A 17,201-nucleotide genomic window follows, 5' to 3' on the forward strand; every position below is an offset into this window, starting at 1 on the left:
GTGGGGAGGTGTGGGGAGGTGTGGGGAGGTGTGGGGAGGTGTGGGGAGGTGTGGGGAGGTGTGGGGGAGGTGTGGGGAGGTGTGGGGAGGTGTGGGGAGGTGTGGGGGAGGTATGGGGAGATGTGGGGAGGTGTGGGGGAGGTGTGGGGAGGTGTGGGGGAGGTGTGGGGAGGTGTGGGGGAGGTATGGGGGAGGTGTGGGGGAGGTGTGGGGAGGTGTGGGGAGGTGTGGGGAGGTGTGCGGAGATGTGGGGAGGTGTGGGGAGGTGTGGGGAGGTGTGGGGGAGGTATGGGGAGATGTGGGGAGGTGTGGGGGAGGTGTGGGGAGGTGTGGGGGAGGTGTGGGGAGGTGTGGGGGAGGTATGGGCTGGAGGTAGTGCACCGCCGAGCGGACGAGGACGTGCGGGGCGGTGAGCGCGTTGAGGAGCAGCGCCGTCCGCGCGCCTGATCCGCCCTGCGAGGGGGCGAGCAAGGGGGAGGTCTCAGTCGCTTCGACACCGCCGCCGAGGAGTCGCTCTCCTGTGCACACCACTCCCCCGAACTAGATGGCCGAAGGCTGACTACTGACTACAGTCTCCAGCAAGACTCTCCTCGCCTGCGCGACGAGGAGACGTCGATGCTGGCCAACTGGACTACTCACTCCTTCCTGAGTAGTGACTACTCAGAGTAGTACTGAGCTCCTCGCTCGCCTGCGACGAGGAGGAGATATTGATGTTGACGACGCGGCCCGTCTTGCGGTACGCCTCCTCGAAGGTGGTGTCGCCGTAGTAGCGGCGCGTGCAGCGCGCGAACACGTCGTTGTCGACGAGCGAGCCGAGCACCTATTCACAGCTGCACTGTTCACAGCTGGACTACTCACAGTGCTGTCGACGAGGCGAGCCGAGCACCTATTCACAGCTGCACTGTTCACAGCTGGACTACTCACAGTGCTGTCGACGAGGGAGCCGAGCACCTATTCACAGCTGCACTGTTCACAGCTGGACTACTCACAGTGCTGTCGACGAGGCGAGCCGAGCACCACAGAGTTGTAGAGCAGCTGCGGCAGCGGCGGGAACCAGCGGTCGGGCAGGTAGCGGACGGCGATGTCGCGCTGGATAATGTCCGACAGCATCTCCTGCGAGCGTCCACGAGGAGCGAGCTCAGAGTGGAGCTCTCCGTCGCGCGGGCTGGTGCCCGAGACGCCCCCTCCTGGTCGGTGTTGACCGCGAGCACGCCGGCGACGATGGCGCCACCAGAGGTGCCGGAGACGATCCGCGGCATCGTGCCCGCCTCGATGAGAGCCTGCAGCAGACACAACCTCCTGCAACCTCGAGCAATCTCGTGCAGTCTCGTGCAATCTCGTGCAATCTCGCCTGCACGACGCCGAGGTGGTGCATGCGATCTCCTCCAATCTCGTGCAGTCTCGTGCAATCTCGTGCAATCTCGTGCAATCTCGCCTGCACGACGCCGAGGTGGTGCATGCGATCTCCTCCAATCTCGTGCAGTCTCGTGCAGTCTCGTGCAATCTCGTGCAATCTCGCCTGCACGACGCCGAGGTGGTGCATGCGATCTCCTCCAATCTCGTGCAGTCTCGTGCAGTCTCGTGCAGCCTCGTGCAATCTCGCCTGCACGACGCCGAGGTGGTACATGGCGAGCGAGCCGCCGCCCGAGAGGCAGAGCGCGGTGTGGCCGATGCAGACGGACGCGCGCTCGAAGAGCTGAAGCCTCTCGCGGTACGAGAGGCTGGCGCAGGGGGCGCCTGATCTCGGGTCATCTCGAGTCATCTCGGGTGATCTCGCGGCGCGAGAGGCTCGCGCACGGGGGGTGTGGGGGGGGGGGGGGGGGGCCCCCGCAAAGTGCTTGACCCCCCCGGCGAGCTCGTCGTGGAGCCTCTCGACAGCCTCCTTGGTGCCGACGCGGCACCTGATTCAAAATGAGCCCTCCAGGTGGGCACTCAGCCCGCCCCCCCGCAGTTTTGCCCCCCGGGGGGGCACTCGGGGTGCAGCGCCCGCGAGTTTGTCTGCTCCTAATCTCCCACCAGCATCGAGGAAAGCAGCCGCATCAGCGCCTGCAGGTAGTCAGCGAATTCGTATCCATCGTTCTCCATTAGTTCACAGCAGCCTGCACCAGCGCCTGCAGGTCGTTTGACTCTCGCGCGCTCTTGAGCTGCGTCGTCGCTGCGCCGATCCGGTCGCAATTCGGCGGCGGCTCTGCGCGCCACGCGTCCTTGCCGTCGAGCGAGTCGAGCTCGCGCGCCGCCGCCGCCCACTCCACCCAAGGACCGGCCGCCTGCTGCCACCTCGAGGTGTGAAGAGGCGGCAGCGGGGCTGTTCCACCCGAGGACCGGCCGCCTGCAGCGTGCGGCGGAGCGCGACGCGGCGAGAGATGGAGCCTCCGCGGTACCAGCGCGAGGTGGACTCGAGGACGTACCAGACCTTGGACGCTATGTTGAGCAGCGAGACGCACAGCACCGACAGGGCGATCATCGCCATCTGCCACGCGACAAAGATGAGCTGTCCGGCAAGGAAGGCGGCGGCGAGGCCGGTCCACATGACCCACCGAAAGTACTGGCGGACGGTGACGACGGCGAGGACGGAGAGGAGGCACATCTGCCACGCCGACGCCTCCGCCGTAAGGCTCCACAGCGCGCTGCCCAGCTCCATCGCCTCGTGGAGCGGGTGCGACGCGAGCTGGATGGCGTTCGAGACGCAGGTGTCGTAGGCGGCGTGGACGGCGCCGCCGCACCACTGCGGCGGCGCAGCGACGGCAGAGACGTCCGCCGCCTCGCAGCTCATGCCTGTGTAAATAGCAAGAGGGCGGGGCGTCGCGTTTCTTGCTGGACGACGGCGATTTCCAGCGATGCGCCCGCGATGCCCGCGACGTGCGTCCCTTGTCAACACGCCGCGAGCTGGGATAGGACCGCCGCAAGCGGCGAGAGAGAGAGAGAGAGAGAGAGAGAGAGAGAGAGAGAGAGAGAGAGAGAGAGAGAGATGCGATGGCGAAAAACTCGTCTCGCCACACGCCAAGGGCTTATGCTCTGGCGAGACGTGAGGCGCATGCGCCCAGGAGGGGAGGGGGCATGTGTAACGACACTGCTAGAGATGCCTTTCGGGGCCCAGAGATAAAACTTCTGTGATGCCATGCGTGACCTAGTAGTGTCCCCAGCTATGGGCGTGTCCACGTTGGAGCCAGGTGTGGTGTGGGCGCGAGAATAGCTCCGCCGTTCATGGAGGCAACCGATGCGAGTCGACTGGTGTGTGTCGTCGTGGTTTCGTATCAAGAATTCTCTCTCTCTCTCCGCCGCAAGCGGCGTGGCGTGGGGCGGTTGAGCATGTCCCTCCGGGGGCCCCTCTGCGCCGGGGAGGCGTTGTTGGAGGCTAGGACGCAAGCGTCCGTCGCCTTTTTCAAACTCGGGCACCACTCCGCTACGCTCCGACCCGAATTTGGAGGGCCATGAAGTTTAAGGTGTTGCTGCGCAAAAGGGGCGGGGCGCGGGCGCGCGCGGCGGGCGTCGAGAGTTCTTTTTGGAGACCAGACCTTTATGCTTTCTATGTCTATCTATCATGCTTCATGACACGACACGCGGTGTGGTGGAGCTGGTGGAGCTGTCAGCTGATCGATCCAAGCGGGTGGGGAGTGGGGGGCATGGCTGGGCATGCAGGTCCGCCAGTCGGCCCGGCCTCTGACGTGGTGCTGCCGCTGCATTCGCTGAAGAAGAGAGGTGCGACTTGATTGGAGGCGCTGGAGGCGATGGCGCTAGCAAAGAGGGAGGTTGGGCCGGGCCGTGAGGGGCTGATGGCGCTGGCCAGCGCGGGGTGTGAGATGCCGTCGTCGTCGTATACAGGCTGGCCAGGTCCGCAGGTGGCTGCGCTCGGGCGAGGCGCGCGCGCATGGCGGGCCGAGCAGCTCGGCATCTATGGTGAACCCCCAGATGTCGCGATGGCCGATGGCGGTCCCGCTTTTCGTTTTCCCGATCATTTCGTCCGTCCAATCGAAGGAAGCGCCGGATCGCCCATGTTAATGGAGTTAGCCAAACTTGAGGTGACGTTCTTCGTCGCAGATTCCGTGGTTTTTGCACGGTATTCGAATTTCCGCTATTTGGTCGTGTGGGTGTGAATCCCGGGATTAGTCAATGGTACCGCCTCCGCGTCGGCGACGCGGGCGCCTTGCGGGCAGAGCCCTGAGCCACCCTTATGTCTTGCGCGGTCAAAAGAAGAAAAGGAAAAACCACCGACGGCTGCGAGGACGGCGAGGCACTTAGCTCCGGTACCGTCCGTACACTCGATCGTGAAAGCGATCACCACATCCCCCCCACACACACAGAGAGAAACCTACCTTACCTTACCTTACCCCCCCACACACACACACGCAAACACACTGGCACTCACAGTCACCTCACCTCCGCCTGCGGGCAGGAGCCCTTCTCCTCCGCCGCCTCGGCAGCCGCGCCCGCCCCACTGCCCGCCGGCTCGACGGCCTCCGTCGTCTGCTCCGCGGTCTGCGGCGCGTCCGCCTGCAGCCGCGGAGAGATGGCCACGGGGGAGATGGAGGCAACCTTGCGGAAGATCTCGCCCATCCCGCTGTTGAAGCCGTTCGCCTGCGGTGCGGCGGGGCAGAGACATGATCAGAGACATGGTCCCGCCTGCCGTCTGCACCTCGGCGCCTCGGGGGGCTGCCTGTTCGCCCGGCTGACCTCCCACCTGCCTCTCTCTCTCCCCTGCCTCTCGGCTGCCTCTCATCTGCCTCTCAGTTCACTTCAATCTCGGGTCGATCTCGTCCTCCCCTCGGCTAGCACGCACCTCCCGCTCTCGGCACATCGGACCGTACTCGCCCTCGTCCTGAAACGAGACTCCGTCCTCGCTCCTGCTGACCCGGCCCGGCTCGGGGGCGATCGGGGCCGCCTAGTCGCGGGCAATCTCGGGTCCTCTCGAGTCCTCTCGGCGGATGCGCCCGCCGTCGCGACTCCAGCGGGCCGCCACAGCGCTGGCCGCAGAGCCGTCGGCGGCGACCGCGGCGCGCGAGGCTTGCTCGGCGGTGGCGGGCGCCGCGCCGAAGAACATCGAGATGATTGGAAAGCCTGCGCGCACGTGAGCGGTGTGTGGAGCAATATCAAATCTCGACCAATCTCGGTTCATCTCGACCAATCTCGGTTCATCTCGGTCCATCTCGGTTCATCTCGTGCCGTGGTCGGAGAGGGAAGCGCCGATCAACCTGCCGTCCGCATCGCACCGCACCTCGGCCGCCTCGCGCTCGAGCGTCGTCTCGCCTAAGGGGGAAGGCTCCGAGAAGGCTCGACGAAGGCGCGGCGCCCCGTCTAACCGGATGCCCCGATGTCTCGCCGCGGCCGTAGAAGGGCTGCACGAAGGGCTCGCGCAGCTTGGGCGGGTCGTCGCACGGGTTGCCGACCACCGCCCAGTAGTAGCGGCGGACCTTGCAGGGCGAGGGAGGGAGGGGGGTTGGCCTGTCGCCTCTCTCCACCTCCCAGAGTGCTTCGGCGGCTCGCGGAAGACAGAGAGGCAGCTGCAGAGAGGGGAGAGGAAAGCAGACGCGCCTCCCCGCCCGCGAGCGTGACGTTGGCAGTGTCGACTCGTATAAAGTCCTGCGTGTCACACACGCACGGCCAGCAGCAGTAGTACATGAACCCGCTCACGAGGCCTCCGCCGTCGACGCGAGGCAGCGTAAGGCGGTATCGCGTGTAGTCGCTCGGGCGGGTCGGCGAGCCAGAGACGGCGCAGAAGCCCGTGAACATCTCCTCCAGCTTCGACGGCGCCAGCTGCGACGCGCGCTGGAGGATGAAGCTCACCCACAGGTGCGAGGCTGCGTTTCTGTTGCCGTGTTTGAAGATGTTGCCGTACTCGCTGTGCAGGTCGCGGACGGTCGCAGGTCGCCACGGCGGCGACACGCCGGCCACAGCGATGGAGGCTAGGGAGAGCAGAGCGATGGGCGGACGCCTCGACATGAACGTGTGAAATGCCCCGACTCTGAAAGTTCGCGTTCTGCCTGCAGTACCCGGAAGTGACCAAATCAAAAGAAGAAAACCCGCGTCCGACACAGCCACAGTTAGTGTGAGAAAAGAAAGCTGTTCCGGCTCCCACAAAAACCGCTTCGCTCGCGAGGGAGACGCTACACCCGCGAACGGGGCCATGCAGACGAGTCGCCTGCGGCTGGGACGCCAGCCGAGACGGGTACGCCGGGCGCTGGGCGGAGCCTATTCACAGAGGGCTAACGGGCATTTTTTGCTTCGCTGCGCGGCCTGGGAAGAGGGTTCGCCGCAGTACCCGGAAAGTCTCAAATCAAAAGAAGAAAACTCACCGAGTTCCGCGCCCCGCGACACAGCCACAGGGAGAGCACGACGAGAAGGGGGAGACCGCGAGGTGGCACGAAGGTTGCAGCGAGAATCGGAGAGAGACTGTGAAGAGAGATAGGAAGAGGCGGACGCCCAAGCGCCAAGGGTGGGCGACGGCTAGCGCACCACACCCCTCTCCTTAAAATCCCTGTGTGGTGGCGGCGTGCCGTTCTCCCATCCCTCCCCTGGGTTGTCTGTTTTCTTTCTTTCTTTCTTTTACACAGCCACAGTTAGTGTGAGAAAAGAAAGCTGGGTTCCGGCTCCCACAAAAACCGCTTCGCTCGCGCGGGAGACGCTAAACCCGCGAACGGGGCCATGCAGACGAGTCGCCTGCGGCTGGGACGCCAGCCGAGACGGGTACGCCGGGCGCTGGGCGGAGCCTATTCACAGAGGGCTAACGGGCATTTTTTGCTTCGCTGCGCGGCCTGGGAATAGGTAGGTAGGTGGGCACGGAGCCTGGCGGTTGGCGCCCGCAATAGGTAGGTAGGTGAGGTGACCCTACCCCGGCCGCCCTCCCCGCCACCGCCGATAATGAGCAGGCCACCCTCTTCGCCGCCGCCCTCCCCACCGCCCTCCTCCCCGCCGCCCTCGCCGCCGGCCGAGGCAGCCCGGGCGGAGGAGCGGGCGGCGAGCCGGGACCTGCGCGCCGCTGGTTGGACATGCGCGTCGGCTCGCCCGAGGACTGCTATCGCGACCCTCCCGTCGTGCCGCAGCCTCCGACGAGCTCTGCAACCGAGGAGAGTGAGGGTGCGCCTCCCCTCACTGCTGGCCTGGCTGCGCACCGCCCCACAAAGCACCCCCTCGAGCATCTCTACAAGTACAAGTGCAAGGGCGACCTTCTCCAAGTCGTCAACGCGCCCGGCGGCTCCGGCAAGACTTTAGCCTTGGCCACCCTCCTTGCGGAGCAGGAGGAGATCCGCTCTCGGTCGGCACGTGGCAGCTAGTCGAGGGACACGGTAGTTGTGGACCCCCGGAGTGTCTGAGGACAGGAGAGAGAGAGCTTTTGTGGTGTTGGTGTACGCAATAACGGGACAGGGTAGTCGTTCTCTCTAGCTCCCCTTCTAGCTCTTAGCATGAGCTGCGCCCTGGTCCGACCCCTTTTGCGCAGCAACACCTTAAACTTTCAGGCCCTCCAAATTCGGGTCGGAGCGTAGCGGAGGGCCCCGAGTTTGAAACCAGGGCGACGGACGCTTGCGTCCTAGCCTCCAACAACGCCTCCCCGGCGCAGAGGGGCCCCCGGAGGGATGCTCAACCGCTCCACGCCACGCCGCTTGCGGCGGTCCTCTTCCCAGCTCCGCTGAGGGCCCGTGCGTTGGAGCACTTGGAGCACTTGGAGTGCAGTCATCAACCGCACATCCAGGGCCGGGGAGCTAAGAAGCGCACCCAGCGGGCCGGATGATTGGCATCGGGTTGCGGGCAAGAGAGCCCTAGCCCCGGGGGTGCGCGTTCGCAGGGCAAGGGCCTTAAAGTAAACACGGGTCCCCGAGGGTTGGCTCTGCGCTCCGGGTTTCCCCTAGTATCGGTACCTTCTATATCCAAAAGTTATTTAGTACCACCCCGGCTAGGTACGTCGGCGAACGATCGGAAGGGTGCCGCCTGCACACAAATGGAGTCCAGCGATGTGGGACCTCACTCCCAGAAGCTTGGAGCTTCAGGCCGCGACCACGTGGCTAGGTGGACACTGTACTCTACCGACCTCTACACCCCTAGACAACCCACTCCGACTAGCATACGGTGTCGGCCCGACCGCCCTGCGGCTCCAGCTACCAGCTGGCGCCGCTCGGCCCGGATGGAGGCGCCTGGGGCGCCAAAAATCGCGGAGCCGGCGACGTCCTCCAGCCAGCAGTAGGATCCGGCGTCCGACCCGCCCCCTCGGCGACCCGAGATGGTCTTTCCGACCCCCGAGGCTTCCACTCATGACTCATCTCCTGTCGAGATGCCCCACTGTGAGACCCGGTCGCCCCACACCAGCAGCCTATGCACACCATAGTTCGGCAAAACTCCACGCGCGAAATGGTGCGCAGCTAGAGAAAGTGGTCCAACTTGGCCCCGTGCTTGGGAGGTGGTTTTTTCAACCGCACTAGTCTGGATAGGTGTGATATGTCCGGATAAGTTATGTTTGGCACCGTCCGAAAGAGAGGGACTCCATGATGGGCCTGCGCACCGCGGCGCTTATCTACCCGCTATTTCGCCACTTCGCACCGCTGTCGAGAGGGGGGTTCTCGCGGGCTCCTCTTGCCGGAGAGGGTAGGCTGGCATTAGTGTCTTGTGAGTTGTGTGTTAGGGTGCCCACAGGACCCAAAAAAAGAAAGGAAAAAAGAAATGGGGCACTCCCAGGGCCCGTGCGTTGGATGGAGCACTTGGAGCACTTGGAGTGCAGTCATCAACCGCACATCCAGGGCCGGGGAGCTAAGAAGCGCAGCAAGCGGGCCGGATGATTGGCATCGGGTTGCGGGCAAGAGAGCCCTAGCCCCGGGGGTGCGCGTTCGCAGGGAAAGGGCGCGAAACGTTTTTCTTCATATGAGGGGCGACCTGGACTGGCTGCGCGGCCTTCCTCTCCTGGCAGGGGACGCACGGCACGTCGCTCGCGGCCCAGCTCGACGCGCGGCAAACCACCATCACGCAGGACACGCTGCTCACCTGGGCCGCTCGTCACGGGCAGGCCGAGGCGGTGCGGCTGCTGCTAGAGGGCGGCGCGAGCGTCGGGGCGGCTGACAGCGGCGGCGCCACCGCGCTCCTCCTCGCGAGCGAGGAGGGCCACGTCCAGTGCGCCAGGCTGCTCCTCGAAGCGAGCGCGGCGATCAACCAGGCCGATGAGAATGGCGTCACGCCGCTGTACGTCGCGAGCCAGCAGGGCCAGGTCGAGTGCGTCCGGCTGCTTCTCGAGGCCAGCGCGGCGACCGACCAAATCGCACAGGGTGGCGCCACGCCGCTGTACGTCGCGAGCCAGGAGGGCCAGGTCGAGTGCGCCAGGCTCCTTCTCGAGGCGGGCGCGGCGATAGAGCAACCCATGGACGACGGCACCACGCCGCTGAGCGCTGCGAGCATCAACGGCGAGATCGAATGCGTCCGGCTGCTCCTCGAGGTCGGCGCGGCGGTCGACCAAGCCAAAGACGGTGGCGCCACGCCGCTGTACTTCGCGTGCCAGAACGGCCACCTCGGGTGCGCCCAGCTGCTCCTCGAGGCTGGCGCAGCGATCAACCAAGCTACAGAGGATGGTGCCACGCCGCTATTCATCGCGTGCCAGGAGGGCCACCTCGAGTGCTTGCAGCTGCTCCTCGAGGCTGGCGCAGCGATCAACCAAGCTACAGAGGATGGTGCCACGCCGCTGTTCATCGCGAGCGAGAAGGGCCAGCTCGTGTGCGCCCGGCTGCTCCTCGAGGCCGGCGTCGCGATGGACCAGGCGGACGAGGACGGCGTCACGCCGCTACTCAAGGCGTGCCAGAACGGCCACCTCGAGGTCGCCAAGCTGCTGCGCGACGCTGGCGCTGACATCAACCAAGCGATGAACGACGGCACCACGCCGCTGTTCATGGCGTGCCAGAACAACCACCCGGAGATCGCCCGGCTGCTTCTCGAGGCCGGCGTCGCGATGGACCAGGCGGACGAGGACGGCGCCACGCCGCTGCTCGTTGCGTGCCAGAACGGCCACCTCGAGGTCGCCGCGCTGCTTCTCGAGGCTGGCGTGGCGGTCGAACAAGTCACGCCCCAAGGCGCCACGCCGCTGAACATGGCGTGCCAGGAGGGCCACCTCGAGGTCGCCAAGCTCCTCTCCTCCTACGGCGCCTCCCGCGCCGCAGTGCCAACCGTTGGCACGCCCGAGGAGATCGCAACCGATGAGGGCCACGTCGACCTCGCTGCCTGGCTGGTCGCCAGCCGCGGCTGGACACCGCTCGCGCACCTTGAGACCCTCACCGCCGCCCGCGCCACCTCCCTCCTGCGCAGCGGCGCAAGCTTGCACGAGGGCGAGCCGACGCCACTGCGGCGCGCCGCGGGCGGCGCGGGCGAGGCGGCGGCGCTGGTTCGGCGGGCGGCGGCGCCGTGGTCGCCGGCAAGCCACTCGCTCTTCCCCGCGTCGGCCCGCGAGCGGGCGGCGCTCCTCGTCCGCTCGATCTACGAGATCCACGAGCGGTACCATCTCGACTCGGCAGGAGCCACGAACGGCATCGCGGCGCTCGACTTTGGCCACTGCGTCTTGGGTTTCGCGATCACGCGCGAGACGCAGTAGGAGCCCGTTCGCGCGCGGCGCGGCGCTTGGCGCTGCGCCGTGATCTCGGTCATGCGGATCGGCTAACATGACGCCTTTTTGGTCAGCGGTTTGAACTTTTCCGCGCGAGCTCGGCATTCGGCAACACGGCATGTGTGGCTCTGGACACTGGACGGATAACAGACTGGAGCGGCGAGGCGGGCAGGTTCCGCACCGCTATAGTACTTCACATGCATAAAGCGCTTATACAGTTGTAAGGAAACATGGGTTGAGGAAATCCGGGCGGGGACGCGACCCACTTCACGCCACGCTGCACGCAGACGGTCCCGCGCCTCGCCGCTATGGACCCAGCCCCCGCCTCCCGCCACTATGATTATTGGCTCGTTGCCTTCCAGGAGCCGCGAGCTCGGCAGGTCACGCCGTCGGCTCAAGCCGCGAGCGCTCTGAGTCTCCAGAGCCGCGAGCGGTGGTCCAACGGCTGAGCCCAGAAAGCTCGCCGCGCAGCAGCGGCGACACAAATTCTTTCAATACCCTAGCCCCTAGGGGTACCTCGAAACCAATGTCGCGCTCGCCCCGCGCACGCACCGACGACGACGCCCCGCCCACGGACTGGCTGGGCGAGCTGCCGCCGGAGCTGCACCTTCGCATCCTCGAGGGCGTCGACGACTTCTCCGACTGCGCCGCCTTCAGCCTCGCGTCGCCGCGCCTCGGCCTCCTCGCCCTGCGCAGCGGCCTGGCGCGCTTCAAGGACCCTCTCTTCGCCGTGGCGATGCGGCTGCTGCTCATCGAGCGCTTGCATGCCGGATCGTTCGTCGGGGCGCCCATCATGGACACGCTCAACGAGGCCACCCTTCGCGCCTACGCCGCCGACCGCCGCGCCAGCGCCGACAATTTCCCGTGGCTTGCGAGGGTGAGCCCGGCACTCCGCCTCTCGTCGGAAGTGACGGGTGCTGGCGCGAGTCGCGCCGAGTACTGGAGACTGCGGCGCGGCGAAGAGAATGGCGCGATGCTGCGGCGGCGCCTCTTGCAGTCCGGCATGGTGCAGCACTACGAGGGCGAGCGAGGCCGGGAGCGGAAGGTGCGCTTGGTGATTCCCAGCGGCAAGGTGCAGCACTACGAGGGCGAGCGAGGCCGGGAGCGGAAGGTGCGCTTGGAGACTGCCGACGGCACCGTGCAGTACTGCGAGGGCGAGCAAGGTGCGGAGCGGAAGGTGCGCCTGGAGTCCAACGGCTACGTGCAGCACTACGAGGGCGAGAAAGGTGCGGAGCGGATGGTGCGGTCGGAGCTCCCCGACGGCAGCGTGGCGTACTACGAGGGCGAGCGAGGCGAGGGCGAGCGAGGCGCGGAGCGGATGGTGCGCGCGGAGTTTCCCAGCGGCATCGTGAAGTACTACGAGGGCGAGAAAGGCGCGGAGCGGATGGTGCGCGTCGACGCCGCCTCGCTCTAGTTACGCAGAATCGCGCGACGGATGAAGGCAAATCTCTCACTCACGCACACACACACACCGCACCGCACCCCGCCCCCGCACTCGCCCCCCTAGGTTGGAAGGAGATGAGGAAATGGAACAGCCCAAGGAAAGGAGCGGAACAAACACGTATTTTAGGGTAAAGTTGTGCGTCACGCTGCGCTTTTCAGTTATCACATTTCTGCAAGATTTTTTTCGCGCGCGAACTTGTATACGCGCGCTCTCGGGCTCTCGGGCACGGGGCGAAGGCCGCCGAGCTCCTTCGGCGTCGGTGCTCTCATGCTCCTCGTGTTGCTCTCCGCCCCGGCCGGCGAGCTGTGTGGTGCGGAGACGCGGCGCATCAGCGCGCGCAACCTCCTACTCAGCCCGCACACGCCCTTCTCGCTCGAGGCGGCGCCGGGCTGCTTCAAGTGGTCTGCGGCCGACGTGTCCCTCGTGCAGGTCGTGCGGCTGGAGGAGGCGGCCGGCTGCCCGCACGGGTCGAGTCGGCGGGTGCAGCTCGTCACCCGCGCCCTCGCGCCGGGCGGCTGCGAGGGCGGCCGCGGCAAGGGCCACTGCCGAACGATGGTGCTCGCGGTGCCGGTCGAGGGCGACGGGTCGGAGGCGCGGGGCTCGGCGTCGTGCTTCGGGGACGAGTCGCTGGGGTGCGAGGTGAACGTGGGGCTCATCTCCTCCCTCTCCATCTCGACCACCACACGCGAGATGGTCGCGCAGGACGACGAGATGCAGTGGCTGCAGGCGCACGGGTACGACGTCGAGGGCAACGAGTTTTCCGAGTCCGCGATGCGGAGGCTCCACTTCCGCTGGCGGTGGGAGGGGCCGAGCGAGCTGTCGTTTGTGGACCTCGCCACCACCCGCCAGATCCTCGACTCCGACCTCGAGGCCCTCGCCTCGCGACCCGAGGCGGCCCGACTCCACTACCGCGTGCCGGTGCACGCAACCACCCCCAACCCGGCAGTGCAGACGTCCGCCACGCTGCTCAACGAGACGGCGGCCGCGAGGCAGCAGGTCAGCGGCCTCGTCTCGATCCGCATACGTCCGGCGCACGTCATGCTCTGGCCCGGCCGCCGCGTCGCCGTCCCGCCCGGCTCTTGCCTTCGGTACCACCTCTGCAGCCACCAGGAGGGCGTCTGCCACACGCCGGAGAGCTTCGACCGGCGCGCGGCGCAGCTGCTGCCGAGAGGGTCGCCCGCGCCGTCCACGCGCTGGTCGATGATCGGCAACCCTGCGGTCGGATCGGTGGATGGAGGCGGCGTCTTCCACTCCCTTCTAGGAACCTTCTAGGAAGCGAGGAGTAACTTCTAGGAACTTTCTAGGCGGCGTCTTCCACGCGGCGGGGAAGGGCGAGGCGGACGTGGCGATGAGGCACGTCGCGATGCGTATCCACGCGGCCAAGGCGCCCCTGGTGGTTGCCGCGCCGCGCGAGCTCTCGCTCTCTGTGCCCGAGCCTGCCGAGGCTGCGGCGGCGCGCCGACTGCTCCGCCGCCCTCCCGCGGGCTGCCCTCGCCTCGAGGCGTCTCGAGGTCTCGAGGGGTCGGGCGGGGGAGCGGGGCCGGTTCTGGCGGAGGACGACCCGCGCACTGTCTACCTCGTCGCCGGCGAGGCTCGCAACGCGTCGCTCCACGTCTTTGCGCACGACCCGCTCGTCAGTGCGGACGGCGTCCCCGCGTCCGAGCGGCTCCTGCTCAACGGCTCGGCGCCGCTGCCGCTGCTGCCGCACTCCGCACAGACGTGCGGCCGCTCCGACAGGCACCTCGTTCCGACTCTCTCCCTCGGCGGCGGCTGCTCCGCCGCGGGCGAGCCTCTCCCGCCCGCTGCCGACGAGCTTGCCGCCGCGCCCCTCGCTGCAAGGGCGGCGCCAGGCAATGCGGTGGCTCTGGCGGCTGTCGACCTTGCGGGCGGCGGGGAGGCGTGCAGCAGCGCCTTCGACGGGTGCCTTGTGGGCGGCGCTCCGCCAGGCGAGGGCAGTAGTGGGAGGAGGAGGGGTGGCGGGAGTAGGCAACGCTGACACATCTCCTCGGGGCAGCACTGAGAAGAATGCCACGACACCATCAAGCACAACAGCGTTGGTACGGCGCCCCGGCACCCCCTCCCCTTCCCCCTTCCCCCTTCCCCGTCCGCCAGGCGCTCCCGCCATCCCAACCTGCCAGTGCGTCCGCTTGCGCGCCTCCTCTGTCGGACTCGCTTCGCTCGACGCGCGGCTCGGCGCGGCGCCCGACGGCTCGTGGGGCGAGCAGCGCGCGTGCGTCCCTCTCGTCGTGCTGCCTCCTCTCGCCGTGCAGGAGGCTACCCTCCGATCTCCCCGCACCTCCCCTCATATCTCCCCGCACCTCCCCACACCTCGCCGTGCAGGAGGCTACCCTCGTCTACCCCTGGCTCTGCGCTGCGCACGCCGAGGCGCATCCGCTGCCGCTGCCCTCCGTGTCCGGGGGGTGTGGACGCGCGAGCCCGCCATGCTGCGAATGGTGCATTCGGCCAACCCCGCCATCGGCGTGTCGTTAGGTCCGGCTGCGTCAGCTGGCGGGTCGAGCAGGCTGGACCTCAGAGCGCGGCGGCGGTGGCGAGCGATCGCTACCTCTCGGTGCGCGGTGCGGGCAGCGTCTCTTTGCGCGCGACCGACGTGCGAGCTCCGCAGGCGAGCGAACCCGAACCCGAACCCTAGCCCGAACCCTAGCCCGAACCCTACCCCTACCCCTAACCCTAACCCTAACCCTAACCCTAACGCCGCAGGCTAGCGCCGCCGCACGCGTCGCCGCCGTCGAGGTCGCCTCGCTGCTCGCGATCTCGTCGGGCGAGCTGCCAGCCCTCGTCGGAGGAGGGGCGGGAGGCGAGGCGCGCGCCGCGGTGCTGGCGGAGGCGGCGGCGCCGGGCGCCGAGCTGGAGGCGGAGGCGGGCTCGGAGCTCGAGGTGGTCGTCCTCTTTGCTGGCCGCGACGGGTCGCCACTCGCCCTCTCCTCGTGCGCAGGCCTGACTCCTTCTTCTTCTTCTTAGTCTTGTCATTGCTCTAGTGGCAGTAGTAGTCTCATCATCGTCATTGGTATCATCATCTCGTGCGCAGGCCTGACCTCTTCTTATTCTTCGTTAGTATGACTAGTGTTCTCTCGTGCGCAGGCCTGACTGTCGAGTGGAGCCTCGAGCCGCTCCAGGCCCGGCGGAGGGAGGGGAGCGCTTTCGCGGCGAGCGGCGGAGGAGGGGCTGCCGGCGGGGAGCTGAGCGGCACCGCGGCTTGCCAGCCTCGCTGCGGCGGCGGAGGAGGAGGGGGAGGCGGAGGCGGAGGCGGAGGCGGAGGGGGAGGGGGAGGGGGAGGCGCGAGGGAGGGCGAGGGGCACCACTCTTGCGCGGTGGTCCGCGTGCGCGCGGTGGCGGCGGGCGCCGCCTCGCTCCGTCTGCGCGCCGGCACCCTCTGCTCGCAACAGGACGTCCTCCAGCGGTCGGTCGCTCTCTCGTCGCACGTTCCCCCGCCCGAGGCGGCGGTACGACTCTGCGCGCCGGCCGAGACGGCGCGCAAGGGCGACCCCTCCCTTCCGGCGGAGCACCTCGAGTTTTCGAACCTGCCATCCGCGCTGGTCCGCGCAGCTGAAGGGGGGGGGGGGGGGGGCTCCCTGCGGCTGTCTTCACGCCTCGTGGTGAGTGAGAGCAGGTCCGCGCCGCTGCGGGCGACGACTCCTCCCTCCGCCCCCGCATCGACGCGACGACGAGGCTGCTCGCGGTCGAGTTCGTGGGAGGGAGGCTGGAAGGGGGGCGGGTCGTGCCGGGGGCGCGGCCACACTCGCTCGTCGTCGCGCTGCGGTGCCAGCCCTCCGCACGGGCGCAGCGGAGCTGCAACCGCTGCACCGCAGACTGTGAGTCGTCTCGCCGATGTGCAATCAGGTGCCACGCGCCGCACGAGCAGCGCGTGCGCGTGCACCACGCGCCATCCAACTTCTCCCTCTCCTTCTCCGTCGCCTGCTCGCCGCCTCTCCGCCCGGTGCAGCACGCGTGCGAGCACGACGCCGTCCGCGGCGCCGAGCAGCGGGGCCGCTGCCCCGTCCCCCTCTCCCTCGGCTCCAACGGCTCCTTCCGGCTGCGGGGCCTCTGGCCCGGCGCGGGCGTGGCGGCGGAGGAGCTGCCGCCCGAGGAAGCCCCCGCCGCAGCGCTGGCAGACCTCTCCACCGCCGACGTCTCGCCCCCGTGCGGCGGCGACGGCGCCTGCGAGGGTGAGTGGGAGGTCGCCGTCCGCGGCAGTAAGCTCGGCCCGGCGCGGGTCGCCTTCTCGGTCGCCGGCCACCCGTCGTGTGCGTCGCTGCCCGTGGCTGTCCGCGTCAGGCACGCGGGCTTCGTGGCCGCTTGCCCTTCCTCGCAGCTCGCACTCGGCGCCTCGATGCGGTGCCACGCGCTCCCCGCCGCCGTCGCCGAGAGCGGCGCCGCGACCGACCCGGCCGCCACCGCGCGCATGCTCGACGGCGCGACCTTCGAGTGGCGGACCGAGGGCGGGCTCGCGGTCGTCGAGCCCCCCGCCGCAGCCAGCGCCAGCCGCGAGGCGCCTCGGCTCGGAGAGGCGCAGGGCACTGCTGCGCGCGAGAGCGCCGCGTCGGTGGTGGTGACTGGCATCGCGACAGGCCGCGCCTCGCTCCGGCTGCGCGCCTCGTCCGCCCCCGACGAGTACACGGACTCGCTCGCCGTGCTCGTGCGCCCGCGGCTGCGGCTGGCGACGCCCCCGGAGCTGCAGGCGGCGCACGCGGACCCGCCCGTCGTGCCTCCGAATGCGACCGTCCAGCTCGAGGCTGAGCCGTCCGCCGACGCCGAGGCGCGCCGCTGGCATGAGACCAGATCATCATGTCTCAGATGTCACACCGAGGCGCCTTAATGTATCAAGGCGCGCCGCTGGCTGCTCTGCGACAGCTACGACGCGGCGGGGGAGCCGGTCGTAGCGCACGGCGCCGCTAGCGTCGGCGGGTCGGTGCTGCGTGTCGGCGAGGCGGCTGGTTCCGTCTGCGTGCGCGCCGCGTCTGACGCGACGTCAGGAGAGCGCGAGATTGCCCGAGACTGCCCGAGACTGCCCGAGATTGCCCGAGATTGCCCGAGATTGCCCGAGATTGCCCGAGATTGCCCGAGACTGCCCGAGACTGCCCGAGAGGCCCGGTCTGACGCGACGCGAGGAGAGTGCGGGGCGGACACACACTTTTGCGCCACTCTCGAAGGGACACACACACTCTCGAAGGGGGT

General features: G+C 67.8%; 5 protein-coding genes across 5 annotated transcripts in view; 3 read left to right on the forward strand and 2 right to left on the reverse strand.

Moving 5' to 3' along the window:
* The window catches only part of EMIHUDRAFT_462347 (hypothetical protein), a gene marked incomplete at its 3' end in the record, with an annotated part of 6,926 nt that extends 4,089 nt beyond the window's left edge, over positions 1 to 2,837 (reverse strand). The window contains exons 1-6 of the mRNA XM_005789156.1: positions 2,323 to 2,837; positions 1,610 to 1,737; positions 1,203 to 1,280; positions 1,018 to 1,113; positions 925 to 951; positions 640 to 820 (exon numbers count right to left, since the gene is read on the reverse strand). Coding sequence (XP_005789213.1) covers positions 640 to 820; positions 925 to 951; positions 1,018 to 1,113; positions 1,203 to 1,280; positions 1,610 to 1,737; positions 2,323 to 2,773 — 961 coding nt within the window. The 5' untranslated portion in view covers positions 2,774 to 2,837. The remainder of the gene's footprint in view (positions 1 to 639; positions 821 to 924; positions 952 to 1,017; positions 1,114 to 1,202; positions 1,281 to 1,609; positions 1,738 to 2,322) is intronic.
* Positions 2,838 to 4,368: 1,531 nt separating this feature from the next.
* Positions 4,369 to 4,795, reverse strand: EMIHUDRAFT_309295 (hypothetical protein; the record flags this gene model as incomplete). The annotated part of the gene is made up of 2 exons (XM_005789157.1): positions 4,369 to 4,575; positions 4,778 to 4,795. The coding sequence occupies 2 exons, from the start codon at positions 4,793 to 4,795 to the stop codon at positions 4,369 to 4,371; spliced, it is 225 nt and encodes a 74-aa protein (XP_005789214.1).
* Positions 4,796 to 9,695: 4,900 nt separating this feature from the next.
* On the forward strand, positions 9,696 to 10,553 carry EMIHUDRAFT_351844 (hypothetical protein; the record flags this gene model as incomplete). Its single annotated transcript, XM_005789158.1, is given in 4 exon segments — positions 9,696 to 9,712; positions 9,812 to 9,987; positions 10,087 to 10,120; positions 10,136 to 10,553. 3 exon segments carry the CDS (start codon positions 9,830 to 9,832, stop codon positions 10,550 to 10,552), a joined length of 609 nt encoding a protein of 202 aa, XP_005789215.1. The 5' UTR covers positions 9,696 to 9,712; positions 9,812 to 9,829.
* Positions 10,554 to 11,090: 537 nt separating this feature from the next.
* EMIHUDRAFT_309296 (hypothetical protein) lies at positions 11,091 to 11,978 on the forward strand (the record flags this gene model as incomplete). Its single annotated transcript, XM_005789159.1, has 1 exon — positions 11,091 to 11,978. The coding sequence occupies one exon, from the start codon at positions 11,091 to 11,093 to the stop codon at positions 11,976 to 11,978; it is 888 nt and encodes a 295-aa protein (XP_005789216.1).
* A 1,378-nt stretch (positions 11,979 to 13,356) lies between these two features.
* EMIHUDRAFT_201010 (hypothetical protein) lies at positions 13,357 to 16,842 on the forward strand (the record flags this gene model as incomplete). Its single annotated transcript, XM_005789160.1, has 7 exons — positions 13,357 to 13,966; positions 14,121 to 14,272; positions 14,349 to 14,428; positions 14,499 to 14,577; positions 15,413 to 15,562; positions 15,637 to 15,785; positions 15,867 to 16,842. 7 exons carry the CDS (start codon positions 13,357 to 13,359, stop codon positions 16,840 to 16,842), a joined length of 2,196 nt encoding a protein of 731 aa, XP_005789217.1.
* Positions 16,843 to 17,201: the final 359 nt, after the last annotated feature.

This window comes from Emiliania huxleyi (assembly GCF_000372725.1).
Source record: "Emiliania huxleyi CCMP1516 chromosome Unknown EMIHUscaffold_13, whole genome shotgun sequence".
NCBI lineage: Eukaryota > Haptophyta > Isochrysidales > Noelaerhabdaceae > Emiliania > Emiliania huxleyi.